Genomic DNA, 14105 nt, shown 5'->3' with positions numbered 1-14105 from the left:
ATCGATTGGAGAAGGGAATGGAGCATTCCTTATAAAGTTTGAAAACCTCTCCCTGACAAACGCGTTTTAAAAACCATGAAGCTAACAGCGATATGTAACAGAGAGGCGATTTCACATCTTCCCAACCCGAAATGGCAAATGGTTGGGGAGAGGAAAGGTTCCTTTTTTTAGGGTACCCCCGAAAACAAATCCGGTAGAGACGGAGTGGGGCCTGTAGCTCAAAGGATTAGAGCACGTGGCTACGAACCACGGTGTCGGGAGTTCAAATCCCTCCTCGCCCACAACCGGCCAAAAAGGAAAGGACTTTTCCCTCTAGAGGAAGAAAATTCATGATCGGGATAACGTACTCAATCAATCAAGAGTGAAAAGAACCGAATAACAAGTTTGAAAGAATAGTAAAAGGCCTTAAAAATCCTCCGAAGCCCACATTCACAGGGAACTGTTAGCAACAAAAACAAGCAAAGTTCAGTCCTTAGGACAAAGTTCATACACAATTCACTAAGTCAACAGTTAGCCAAGCCGCCATTCATTCATAGGCAGCTGCTGCAGGTCACAAGCTCCTGAACAATAGCTTCCAACGACGGCCTCTCACTCTGCAACTCATGCGTGCAAAGCAATGCCATTTTACAAAGCTTAGTCGCTTCGTATTCAAAGTATCGACCATGGAGCTTCGAGTCGATGAACTCCCCAAAACGACACGCTTCCGCAGCACCACGCAATGAGCTAGTGATCTTTCTAGTCCCTGAGAGGATTTGAAGCACAAGCACACCAAATGCATAAACATCGCTCTTATCCGTGAATCGACCCGTTGTGGTATACTCAGGAGCTAAGTAGCCACGAGCTGCACTGGCTTTGAGCTCAGAGAAGACAATATCATTCGTAAGAAGCTTCTGTATGCCACAGTCTGAAAGCAACGGATTGAAGCGCTGATCGATAAGAACCTTCTCAGCTGAGATACTTTGGTGAACAAGAGCAGGCTTGTTCACTTCGTTCTTGTGAAGATACGCGAGACCTGGTCATAAAACAAAGCATTAAACTTAGTTCGATTCGGGTTTTCTTAGTTAAGTTTTTCGTTCAAACGGGTTTGGAGTAGAGAGTTTAACCTTTAGCGACGCCCCGTATAATGGAGACTCGGGTAGACCATTCAAGAACATGGCTATCACCATCCATGACATCAAGATATCTCAACAAGTTCCCATTAGGAACAAAATCATAGATAAGAAAGCATTCTCCCCTGCCTTTTGAGCAGCAAAAGCCTCTAAATTTCACCAAATTTTCATGCCTTAATGAAGTTAAAAGGCTCAAACCTTTCAAGAACTCAGCTTCTTCTGATTTGCAGCTTGTTTTACAAATGCTCTTAACAGCAACAACTGAGCCATCCCTCAAAATCCCTTTATATGTAGCAGAGAAGTTGTTCTTCCCCAACAAATTGATATCTGAGAAGTATTGGGTGGCTGTCTCTACCTCTTCTAAGTTGAATCTGAAGCTTTGGAACACTTCCGGAGCTAAAACGCTGAAGCCTCGACCGTCGGCTAAGGGATCCCAGCCGTTGGCATACTCGAGGCTGACAAGAGGTGATCCGTTCTTCTTGTAAGTTTTGATTTGATCCGTGCTGAGACGATGATCGGTTATGTCAAACGACGATCCAAGCTTTTGTTTTCGACGACGGTATTGTGTGAATGTTAGGATTCCAATAGCTGAAAGTGTGATAGTCATGATAAGTACACCGATGATTGAGGCGTTTCGAGATTTGGATGAACTCGGACAGTGAGTATGGTTGCATGGTGACTGAACGTTGGCTGTTTCGGGTATGTCACGCGTTGGCATCACTCCGGAGGCATATGGTTCGGGTTGGGTTTGAGTTGTGTGACCTGAACTAGCACAGTCTTTTAAGGATGGAAAGCCAACTCCACATAATCCCAAGTTGTTTTGGTACAAGAATCCTTCGTTCAATCTCTTTAGAGCTTCATTAGAATAGCACAAATGAAACAGAGTTCTAGTTAGCTTTAAGAAAAAGAAATATGAACAAAACACAAAAATAAACGGTTAGTAGATGTATGCTTTGACCCGTTACGTAGCATCGTTGGCCTTACGGTCTTAAAACGCGTCTGCTAGTTAAAGGTTTTCACAACCTTATAAGAAATGTTTCGTTTCCATCTCAAACCGATGGTCTCACGGTCTTAAAACACATCTACTAGTGAGAAGGTACCACACGCTTATAAGAAATGCTTTGTTCCCATCTCAAACCGATGACCTCACGGTCTTAAAACGTGTCTGCTAGTGAGAGGTTTCCACACCCTTGTAAGGAATGCTTCATTCCCATCTCCAACCAATATGGGATCTCACAATCCACCTCCATTGGGAGCCAGCATACTCGCTGGCACACCACCTGATGTCTGGCTCTAATAGCTCAAGCCCACGGTTAGTAGATACTCTCCGCTTTGACCCATAACATATCGCTATCAGCCTCACGGTTTTAAAACACGTTTGCTAGAGAGAGGTTTCCACACCCTTATAAGGAATGCTTCGTTCCTATCCCCAACCGATATGGGATCTCACAACCCACCTCCTTGGAGGCCTAGTGTCCTCCCTGGCACACCGCCCAATGTCCGGCTCTAATACCATTAATAAAAACTCAAGCCCACCGCTAGCAAATACTATCCACATTGACCCATTAAGTATCGCCATCAGCCTCAAAATTCTAAAACGCATCTACTAGAGAGAGGTTTCCACACCCTTATAAGGAATGCTTCGTTCCCATCTCCAACCAACGTGGAATCTCACATCAACCCTCATGATTAAAAGGATTAAAGATCGATCAATACCGGGAGATATATAGCCAGAGAGCGAATTATTCCGAACATCAAGAACTTCAAGCAACGGCGCATAGGCAAGTCTAGAAGGAACAGAGCCAAAGAGATGATTGGAGCTCAAGTCCACTCTAACTAACAAATCCAATCCTCCCAAGCTTGCAGGGATTGCACCACTCAACTCATTGGATCGAAGAGCAAGAACAGCAAGCTTCTTCAAAGATGAAAGTTGTGTCGGAATACTTCCACTAAACTGATTATAACAAAGCTGCAAAACTGAAAAACAAAAAAACATCCTCAAAAAACGACCATTCCAAGATCAAAACAGAGAAATTACAAGCTTCCCATTAGATTCAAACAAGTCTAAAGTTAATATCCATTGAAATCAGATGAACACCATGAGCTTCTAATACCTTGCAAGTTCTTCATATTCCCAATCTCAGGCGGAATCTGCCCAGAAAAGTTATTAACATTCAAATACAAATCAGAAAGCATTGTCAAGTTAGCAATCTCTTTAGGAATGTCTCCAAACAACGAGTTGTAATGCAAATACAGCCCTGTTAAGTGCTTAAGCCCAGCAATGGCAGGGGAGAGCTTCCCATTAAGCCCTTTCCCCTGCAGCGACATATTGACCACTTGACCCATTTCATTGCACCCAATCCCTTCAAACGAGCCACCACAAGGGTTTCCATTGACGCTCCATGAAGCTAGATACTGATTCTCAGGGTCCAAAGCCGCCTTCATGTCCAAAAGGGCCTTGAGCTCATCGTTGCCAAGAACCCAAAGTGGGTTCCAGAGAAAAATTAGAAGGTGGATGAAAATGGCGGAAATGGGGACCTGCATTGCTCAGAATCCGGTGGTTTTTTGTGGGTGTTCTTGATTTGGAGTTGCAGAGGAAACAGGAAGAAGAAGAAGGGGACAGAGAGGAGTGAAAAAAGATGATGTTTTTATTGGCCAACATTTCTTTTTTTCTTTAAATAAAATAAATTTATTGAATTTGCAGACTTTTTTAAAAATTATTGTTGATATTCAAATAGCTAACGGATTTTCAAATAATTTATATATATATATATATATTATTTTAATTTAAAATTTCAACGCCCTCGAGAACAACAATTCATGTTTTTTTTTTTTTTTTTTTTGTCCCATGAATAAAATTATTCAAATGTTTGTTTTTTTTTAATGTTGTTTTGTTATACGTGTAAATAGGGATGAACACTGGACTGGGTTATTAAGGGATCTCCGCAATGGTATGATATTGGCCATTTTGAACATAAGTGCTCGTGGCTTTGCTTTAGGTTTCTCCAAAAGGCCTCCGGGCCAATGGAGATGTATGATCATTCCTAAATTAGCTAATATGAGACCCACTCCTAACAATCATCAACAATGCATAAGGCCAAATCCCGGTGGAGATCTTACAAACATCTGAGATCGATATTAGACTGTTTTCATAACTAATCGTCGTTGAATTCTGCATGAGCCCACATCGATCTTCGCCGTTTTCATTTAATTGTGTTTGCTACTAGTATTTGCATCACGCCATTGAATGATCGTGATTGACATGACGATGATTTTTTTTTTTTTTTTTTTGGACAAATAACAGATAAAAAAATGATGAAGAAGGCAAGAGTCTTCTACTCATAATTATGAGCTTCTAATAATAATGCTTCCCACATATTACACACCTAACTTAGATCTTAAGTTAATTTCGAGTAATTTTCGTGGGTTTTATGTAATTTAACTAAAAAATAAAATAAATTAATTTTTTTTGGTAAAGTATAAATAAAAATAAATTATTTATTTATCTTTAAACTAAACACGTTTTATTTTATATTTGATTTAATGTTCTTATGAATAAATTTTACTTTTTTAAAATGAAAAAGTAATTAGTTTATATTTTAAATTATACAAATTTTCACACTAAATTTTTAATTTCATTTTTTTTTTTTTTACTAATTTTACCCACTCATTCAAGTAAAAAGTCATAAAAATATTTCAAAATTAAAAAATTAAAAAAAATGTAAAATTTAATTTGGTAAGATGGAATTTTTTTTATACAATTTAATTAAAATTTAATATTTAAAATTAAAGATAAAAATATTATTTAATTTAAAATTTTGGTTGAAAAGGAAAGTAATAGAAATAGTAATAATAATAATGTGAAGAGTGATATGATTCTTTCTTGAAAAAATGGAATTGGCCCATTTTTCTATAAAATAATATATTTTATGGTTTAAATTTAAAATATATTTACTTTTTTCAATTCCAATATAGATTTACGTGTTTTTTTTTTAAATTTCAATAATTTGTAATTAAAATACTATTAATGATGTCAGCTTTTTACACACAAATAACTAAAAAACAATAAATTTAAATATATTTTTACTTTATTTTCAATTTCATTAAATCTATTTATCAATATAAATAAAAAATAAAGCAAGAATTTCAAATTTGATTAATACAGTAACTGTTAAAATATTCAATAAAATGTTTTAAATTAAATTTTAAATAATTTTATAAAAAAAAACAACCTCTATTAAAATTCAAAATGCAACTGGCTAAATTTCGAGTAATTAAATCAACGTTCTATCGAATAATTATTATATATACATACCAGGATTTTTTTTTTTTTTGTTGTTAAATTAATAAAAATATTCATAAATTTATATTTTATCTAAAAAATACTTTTAAACTTACAAAAAAAAAATCATATAGAGTATTTTTATTTTATTTTTTAAAATTTAAGAATTTTTTTACTCGAACTTTTAAAAATTTATAGATATTTATTTTAGATAAGTGGGAAGTGAAAAATATTTTAATTAATTTAAATTAGTTTATTTGATATTTAAAATAAAATTTAAAATAGATATTTTTTAAATTTTTTAATGAATATTAATAATATTTTTTTTAAGAAAAATAAAAAATTGAAATTGAAAGAAATTACACAAATGAGGCGAAACAGAGGAGAACAGGGAGTACTGAAAAATGGGACATATAAAGTAAAGCACTGTCAGCTCATAATAAATTCTGTAAATTTCAAAACGCCCCGTTCATCAAAAGCCGTCCATTCTCGCAATCCCAACCAAATCCAACGGCCCAGATCATTTCTCTCCTTCCTATATGTGCCACGTGTTGGTAACCTATTTGTTCGTACGCACGCGGCGGCGGACTCAATTTCAAAATTCAAATTGGGTAAAAACTCCCCGGCCCGCAACCCCACCGTAAGAACAAACGGTCATCCACGTGGATCAAACTAGGACGGGCCATATAGTGTGTTCAATGGGAACGAGCGTACGGGATTAAGATGGGAATTTGAAAAATAAAATAATTTTTTTTATTATAAATGGAGGAAAATGTATTTTATTTTTTTGCTAAATTAATAAAAAGCTTTAAAAAAATTTATTTGTCTTAAAAATATTTATAAATTTTAAAAATTTGAGTAATACTTGTTCGATGATGAAAATCCTACGTCAGCTAATTTAGGGAATGATATGGATTTATACTCAAAGAATATTTTTTATGCTGAAAGTGGACAGTATTATACCATTTGGAGAGTCGTGTTCGTCTAACAATACTCTTATATTAAAAAAAAAACACACTTTAGAATAAAATTTATGTTATAAGTTAGAAAACAAATTAACACAACCTTGTGACGTATGAAGGTTTTGTTTGGATGATAGCATATTGTCACATGTTATTATAAATCAAACAAATGCGGAACCAAATGGGTCGATGTCTTTATTCATACTTTAAAGACGAAAACGACCCTCTTAACTTCATTATATGTATTGGACCGCATTTTATAATTTTTTTCTAATAAAGTTAGGTTAATGGTTCAATTAATTCAGACTACTCAACTCAAACTATAAAAATCGGGTTATATTTTTTTCTTTGTTTCGGTTTAAGGTTTAGTAAATTTTTTTAAAAAATTTATTCGATTCGATTACTGTGTTTTCATTTTTTTTCTTAGGTCAACTCGAAAACTACTCATCTAGAAAAAAAAAAAGTGAATTTAGTTTGAATTTCGTTCAAAAAAATGTCAAATCTGCATAGATAATAATTCATAACAGACTTAGACTCATAATTAAGATCATCTGTAACAATTATATACCTCTAAGTTGACCATTTGAATCAAATCATTTGTAGCAATTATAAATTGAGTTATATTAACAATGTTGCTGAGACGAGACACCGAACCTTATCCACATACTACACACCTTTTAATTTTTCTTTTCTTAAACATAATTCGGAAGTATAGTAATAATTTTAAATTTTTTATATACGCGACAATACTATAGCGTAAATAAAATAATTAAATAATTTGAGCATAAATGTACTACATAAGGAAAGTAATGAAAAAAAGTGTGTGAAAGGGACATTTCTGGTAAAAAAAAGTTGGTAACATTGAAAATTTTGTCTGAAATATTTATTTTCTAGAAGCCCTCGTGATTTCTTTAATTTTGTCTTTGCTTTTGTTTGGTTCTAATTTAATTCTTATACATTAAATTATTTATATTTCATTATTAGAAGAAATACATATTAATTTTTTTTTAAATAAAATTAATTAAAAATTGTCGTTAGAAAATTCCATAGACACGGATAAAGAGTTACAATATGTTGACTATTCTTCTTTTAACGCCTGACCTAATGTAATGCATGTCAACCACTCGTTCTGTGCAATAAATTATGCAAATAAATAATTAAATAAAAGTGGAGGGACCATTTTTTCTTAACGATCGAGGATAGGTAGCATCGTAAAAGTAGAGGTCCAAGAGTTGTGACATGTTGACTATTCTTCATCGACTATTGACCTCGTGTAATGCAGGTGAATCATTGTCTCTTCAACAAATCATGCAAAAAAACTAGCAATCTGTGGCTCGTATTTAAGAATAAAAAGTGTAACGTTCGTGTAAAAGTGGTAGGTAGATGAATCAAGATATCGGGAGAGAATAAAATTAATTAAAAATATTTAAAATAATCTATAGTTACTAGAAAGTGGTTAGTGGGCTTATTTTCCATCCAAATTTGAGCCCAGTTTAGGTGTCCAAAGCCCAATATTATAGATGCTAAAATATTGGGCCTGGCCCAAAAGTACAGTTAAGGAATCACATTACATTGATCGCTTTCATCCTCCTCCTAAATCCCGAATTGTGAAATTAGGGTTTCTGGCATAGTGCAAAAGTAAGAGGTTGAAGAAGCTCCATTGCACTTCTATCTTCGCCGTCGTTGCCGCCATGGGTCGTATGCACAGCCGTGGGTCTCTCTCTCTCTCTCTCTCTCTCTCTCTCTATCTACCTATCTCTCAATATATATATATATATATATGTAACTTTGTTTTTATGCTAATTTGAGTATCGCTAAATATGATTTTGCGCGTTTTGTTTGCAATAGGAAGGGTATTTCTGCCTCAGCGCTGCCTTACAAGAGAACCCCACCAAGTTGGCTGAAGATTTCTTCACAAGATGTAAGATTCTTCCTTATTATACTGCAAAATTTTCCATTAGGTGCATGAATTGCTTTCGTGCATTTCTGTTTCACTGCCGTGTAGAATCCCTATGTGCAGTCGGACGGGGGTTGTTAATGGATTGTAGACTGCTTTGGGTATCAGGTAGGAGAGAACATTTGCAAATTCGCGAAGAAGGGACTTACACCGTCACAAATTGGCGTTATTCTTCGTGATTCCCATGGTATAGCGCAGGTCAAGAGCGTTACAGGAAGCAAGATTTTGCGTATTCTCAAGGCTCACGGTACAATCTTTTTTTCTTCGATATTGTAACAATTTGCTTCTGGAAATCAGAAAGTTGTGAGATAATTGGAAGGATTCGTTGTAATCGGTTTTATATTTTAAGATAGCTCTTTTTTTTATTTTAGATTTTTGGATGTTGATCGTGGAAGTGTATGGATTCAGATTATTTGAATTTCCTTGAATTGGTGTGTAGGTCTTGCTCCTGAAATTCCCGAGGATTTATACCACCTTATTAAGAAGGCAGTGTCAATTAGGAAGCATTTGGAAAGGAACAGGAAGGATAAGGACTCCAAATTTCGTTTGATTCTTGTTGAGAGCAGAATTCACAGGCTTGCTCGTTACTACAAGAAAACAAAGAAGCTTCCTCCCGTCTGGAAATAGTAAGTTGGGCTTGCTCTTCTTGATTTGTAGCTTTTCGCACTTGTAGTATGTATAGCATATCCATATATTCTTGCCAAAGGTTGCGTTCTTAGCTTTCATTTGGGTTTTTACTGCTTATTTTCAAATGCATGCCCATTAATTACTTAGTTATTAATATGGAATTTTCTGCTGGTATATTTTGAAATGCACAGTTCTGTCAGTATAATCAGCATTTTATGTCGTTACAATGAACTGTTCTTGAATAGATTTCTGCATCATGTAGTACTGTGATAGTTGTGTTCGGTAGTTCATTTAAGGAGATGTATTAGACAAGCTGCTTTATAAACTCTTTAGATAAGTTCATAATATATGTGACTTGTGACATTTTCTATATGAAGCACATCCACTTTAGTTTATATTGAGGCATGTCCATACTTGACAAATACCGAACAACTTGTTTGGAAAAGTATAATAAAAAAGTCATATATGACTGATGATACATTTCGAGATGCCAACCTGAGAATACATTTTGAGAGTAAAATTCATCCAACTTACTATTGTAAATATCTTTTGGGTATAAAAACCTAGACTTTTAGAGTAAAATGCACCATATTTGTGGTTGGTTGGTTCTCAAATCCATGTTGGTAATCACATTGATGATATAGAAGTTTTACTCACATTTATGCTCATTCACTCTGCAGCGAGTCTACCACAGCCAGCACCCTCGTGGCTTAGATGGGCCTGTGGGGATTGGATTTATTCTGAATCAGCAGCTGATTGCTTCGTGATTTGAGATGAAAAGATTTTGTTTATTTTAATTGGGGCCTTTAGGTGTTTCTTCCCTGTCTTTGTAATGGAAAAACTTGAAATGTTATCTAATGATTGCATAGTTCATGGTTCATTTCTCCATGTTATGTGAAATTTTATCCAATTCATTTTATAATTATCCGCATCTATTTTCGTTCACCTTGGAGATCGAATTATTTGTATCCATTTGTTCTGTAAGGGTGTAAATAATCCCTTTCTAGGAGGAGTTATAATGGATCTCTAGAATATTACTAGTCTACTACCTGTACGAGTAAATGATGGAATTCATTAAAATCGAAGGTGAATTGTTAATGAGAATATTTGATTGATAATTGTCAAGATAGTATGGTAGATATAAAATATATGTAGATAAGTAGTCACCAGTAGTATTCCAAATTCAACACTAGCCATAATAAGTTTAGTAATCGAGCAACTTAGTAAAAACTACCAAGGGAAACTAGGTGACCAAAAACCCTAACCTGTCTAATGTTCCACACAAAAAATTTGCATATAAAGCAGGGTTTCAAGTGTACAACAGGAAGTTTAACACACACACAGGAGGATTGTCGACTTCTTCCACAGAAGCTCAATGATGATGTTTGCCGTTGCTTTCAGGTTCCATCTCTTCTGCATCCTCAAAACGTTGATCATTGATTTGAAGCTACACAAGCATTATGCACCAAAAGCGGTAAGAAAACCAAAAGTTATAAGTTACTTTCAGAGATACCAGCAAATACTGAAACGTTCTACGGGATAGAATATGTGTTCATAAACATACCTGAAGCACTGTGCGAGATAGTTGATCATGATCCCCGTTCGAGTGGCCGATTGAGTTCGCTGGATTAGAGGAAAATGGTTCTTTGTCATCTCCATCTCCCGAAAGTCCTAAATATTACAGAAAGCAAATTGTATATAATCTCTAACAAGTATAAAAAGAATATGATTTATCTACTTGGCTCCGTACCTGGCATTTCTTCCAACTGATCAGCAGAAAAAAACCAGTTGTGCTCTTCTTCTTCTTCATCTGAAGGAAGCATGGAGTTCATACAGGAAAAACAACCAGCTAGTTGTATGAAAATAGAAACAGAAGTTCATTATGGAAGTGAACTAACCTCCAGTAGGATCAGGATTAAGTTCGGCACACTGGCAGCATACATCGAACAGAGCTTCTACTATTGCAAAAGAAATCAAGGTATTATGCTACATTGCAATAGCATTTCATAATCAAAGAAAAAAGAGGAGAACCATACATTCAGCAGGATTTGATGGTACAAGTCTCATCTCTCTAACTGCACCTAAATCTAAATTCTCAGACTCTTCACCAAGACATTCTGAATCTGAATTATCAGACTCTTCATCTCCAGTATCAATCTTCAACACAATCACAAAGGTCAGGAGAAAAAAAGATTATGGTAAACAAATTAAAAAACTAAAGGACCAGAAGAAAAAAAAAAACTAAGAGAGCTTAAGAAACAGATATTGAGCAAGAGTTTTCTGCAAGCCTTAATTACAATGCGATATGGCAAAGAACTCTTCTTATAATGGTAGGAACTTAAATCCTAAGAAGCAAAGAACAGACAAAATCACATGGAGACGACACTGACATGGAAACAACGACATGCTGATTTATGAATCAGTAGGATATGAACATGTTCAGGACACGGGCATAAAACCTCGGCACCTTCCACAACCCCACTCTAAGATCCTATAATTCATGTTAAGCATCACATATCACCAAATAGTGAAGGGAAGTTCATCAGAATATCATCGATTTCCTTAGTACTCCAAATATCAGTTTCTCCAAAGAAAAATCAAAATTATACACAAATCACAATTGCTATTCTTATAGCTCCAAATATCAATAATTTCCCTAGAAATTTGGAAAACAGATTGCCAGTGTGCTTTTTTTTTTCTTCTTTCTTTTTTCGCGAAGTCTGATGGAAATGACCTCAGATTGGTGAAAATAAATCTAAAAATGCAAGGACCAAAATAGTATTTTAACCTCATTTATTACATTATTCTTAAGATATAAAATTTACTGCAATGATCTTTCTTCAATAGAAAAAATCATACTACACGTAAATCTTAGGTTTGAAGTTAACAGAGCCACCAAATAATTTCAGTAGGATTTGCATACGATGACGCTAGGATAATAACCAAAAGAAAACTAGAAGTTTAAACCAAAATCAACATCATGGATCTCTTCGACCAGATAAAATTAATGAGCAATAATGCATAGCTGCACAAGTAAATACCTGTACATACAGACAAGGAGATGGATAGGCCTCTGGGTCTGTTGAAACTGCATGCAATGACATTGACAGAAAATCAACAGCATAACCTTTTGCCATGTCTACGTCACTCAGCCAAACCACTTGACTACAAGCATATTAAATTTTCTCATGTCATGTTCAATTACATAGTAATCAATTAAGACAACACACACACACAAACACGTGTATGTAGATTTAAGTGGGTGTTGTGTGTATATATAGTAAGAAAGCGAGTTTCCATTAAGAAAGTGAAAAAGTGTACATGGCATAAATATACCACAAAAGGAAACCCAAGACTATCTACAAGAAGAAATTCCAATCCAAAAGAACTATTACCAAGTTGATACTGATAAAATGCTCGATGAATGGACGCTGCCAATAAGGATAAATTGAACCTAATAACCTTCCAATATCTCTCCACCCCTCTAAATTCTACAGTTCCTCTCCAACCAAATAACCCACAAAATAGTAACAAACAAACGTGCCAAAGAACTTCGCCCTTATCCTAAGAGTGAGTTTAGGAGCACCTCCTTAATAATTAGCTTTCTATGTAATGAAAATTAAGTTTTCTACATAATAAATACATGACAACAACAATAAAGGAACTTCTGTGTGATACAAGAAGCTATTCGCATGCCCACTAGAAAATGAGAGAACAGGGAAATATGCATTTTATAGTAGTCACGTTCTCAAGAAATACTAATATCACATGGTAAGAAATGATGGGAACAATCAGCTTATGCATTTAGTTTCAATAGAGTTTGGTTTAGACTTGCCATTGATTTGGTATTAACTAAGACAACAATGAAGCCTTTTCTTGTTAGACTTGCCATTGATTTGGTATTAACTAAGACAATAATGAAGCCTTTTCTTGTTAGACTTGCCATTGATTTGGTATTAACTAAGACAACAATGAAGCTTTTTCTTGTTAGACTTGCCATTGATTTGGTATTAACTAAGGCAAAAGCCAATGAGGTAACAAAAAGTTCATTTAATTGGTTTTACCTTAAAAATGTATATCATAACTACAAATGAGCTTACATAAAACTCAGAACGCCGAACACACTATGTAATGGAGTGTGTACAAGATACCAAATTTCTTGTCCCCTCTAGCCACATGTTGAAGAGGCCCTTTCTATCCTAACTTCCCAACTACAGGCCTATATAGCAGCTAAACGCAAGCTTCTAGCTTTAAATCAAAAGAAATAACTAGCGAGTGAATCATTGAAAAAACATAGACGCTGCTACATTGAGGACTAGATACAGTTATAATGCTTATCTATAGGCAGGTCCAACTGTAAGCATCGAAGATAATGAACACCAAAAGCTTATCAAGTCTTAAAATAGTATTCTTTCAATATTGTTCTTAATTTTCACTTTGTGCTCAGTTCCTCTGTCTTAAATTTTGAGAGGGGCTTCTTCCGATCCTCTACACAGAGAAACCCACTGGGATTTTACTTTCTCATACTCACATCGGCAATCCAATTCTCACAAGCGATCATTTCATTCAAAAACTCATTACAACCCAATAATAATGAAAACAATACGACCCACTCCTCCCCTCGCTTAACCGAAAATTCAATTTGATAGAAAAAGAAATAATCCTCGGGAAAAAGGGGCCGGGCCCCGATTCCTAAATGTTTCTTCCACACTCCCTTAGACATTAATTGAAACTCTAAAACAGACAGGACTGAACAAAAAAACGAAGCGAAATAAGGTACCTGGAGGAGACATATAGAGTGCCAGGGAACTCGGGAGGCCGATTATCGAATACGATGGCGACGGCAGGAACTGTGTGCATGAGAACCTCGCCTTGGCTGGTATCGAAGACCGGTAATCCCAAGCCATCCCCCGTTCTCTCAGTGTAAGGCCTCAGTCCAATACCCATTCTGTTTAAAACCCTAATTCCTCTAAAACCCCGATTCCTCTCTCTCACACTGAAATTTGGAGTTCGCAGAAGAGTGGCGAAGACCAGGCTTTGTTTCCCCCTTTATAACAACACCCTTTCGGCATACTTTTTATACAAATTAATAAATAAATAAAAATTACATTTTACAATTTTATCCCTAACCTTCATATCTCCTTGCCCGATAGTTATATGCAGTAAAC

General features: G+C 35.2%; 3 protein-coding genes across 4 annotated transcripts; 1 reads left to right on the top strand and 2 right to left on the bottom strand.

Moving 5' to 3' along the window:
* Nucleotides 1-362: 362 nt before the first annotated feature.
* LOC111794575 (proline-rich receptor-like protein kinase PERK10) lies at nt 363-3747 on the bottom strand. The gene is made up of 4 exons (XM_023676619.2): nt 3224-3747; nt 2826-3086; nt 1104-1964; nt 363-1012 (listed from the first exon to the last, which is right to left on the bottom strand). The coding sequence occupies exons 1-4, from the start codon at nt 3651-3653 to the stop codon at nt 531-533; spliced, it is 2034 nt and encodes a 677-aa protein (XP_023532387.2). The 5' UTR covers nt 3654-3747; the 3' UTR covers nt 363-530.
* Nucleotides 3748-7911: 4164 nt separating this feature from the next.
* Nucleotides 7912-9882, top strand: LOC111795646 (small ribosomal subunit protein uS15). Its single transcript, XM_087124217.1, has 5 exons — nt 7912-8067; nt 8202-8274; nt 8419-8557; nt 8750-8936; nt 9618-9882. The coding sequence occupies exons 1-5, from the start codon at nt 8045-8047 to the stop codon at nt 9649-9651; spliced, it is 456 nt and encodes a 151-aa protein (XP_086980343.1). The 5' UTR covers nt 7912-8044; the 3' UTR covers nt 9652-9882.
* A 190-nt stretch (nt 9883-10072) lies between these two features.
* Nucleotides 10073-13977, bottom strand: LOC111795645 (nucleotide-sensitive chloride conductance regulator (ICln) family protein). 2 transcript variants are annotated; one of them, XM_087124216.1, is made up of 7 exons: nt 13718-13977; nt 11979-12025; nt 10974-11094; nt 10836-10895; nt 10688-10747; nt 10502-10608; nt 10073-10384 (listed from the first exon to the last, which is right to left on the bottom strand). In XM_087124216.1, exons 1-7 carry the CDS (start codon nt 13842-13844, stop codon nt 10310-10312), a joined length of 597 nt encoding a protein of 198 aa, XP_086980342.1. In that variant the 5' UTR covers nt 13845-13977; the 3' UTR covers nt 10073-10309. The 2 variants fall into 2 exon arrangements, with proteins under 2 accessions (XP_086980342.1, XP_023533954.2); XM_023678186.2 differs by having other exon boundaries at nt 11979-12102; nt 13718-13967.
* Between the last annotated feature and the right edge of the window lie 128 nt (nt 13978-14105).

Source organism: Cucurbita pepo, chromosome 5, assembly GCF_057944985.1.
Source record: "Cucurbita pepo subsp. pepo isolate OVF chromosome 5, ASM5794498v1, whole genome shotgun sequence".
NCBI classification, from domain to species: domain Eukaryota; kingdom Viridiplantae; phylum Streptophyta; class Magnoliopsida; order Cucurbitales; family Cucurbitaceae; genus Cucurbita; species Cucurbita pepo.
Note: the sequence above shows the minus strand (reverse complement) of the source record. Positions and strands in the feature narration are given on the sequence as shown.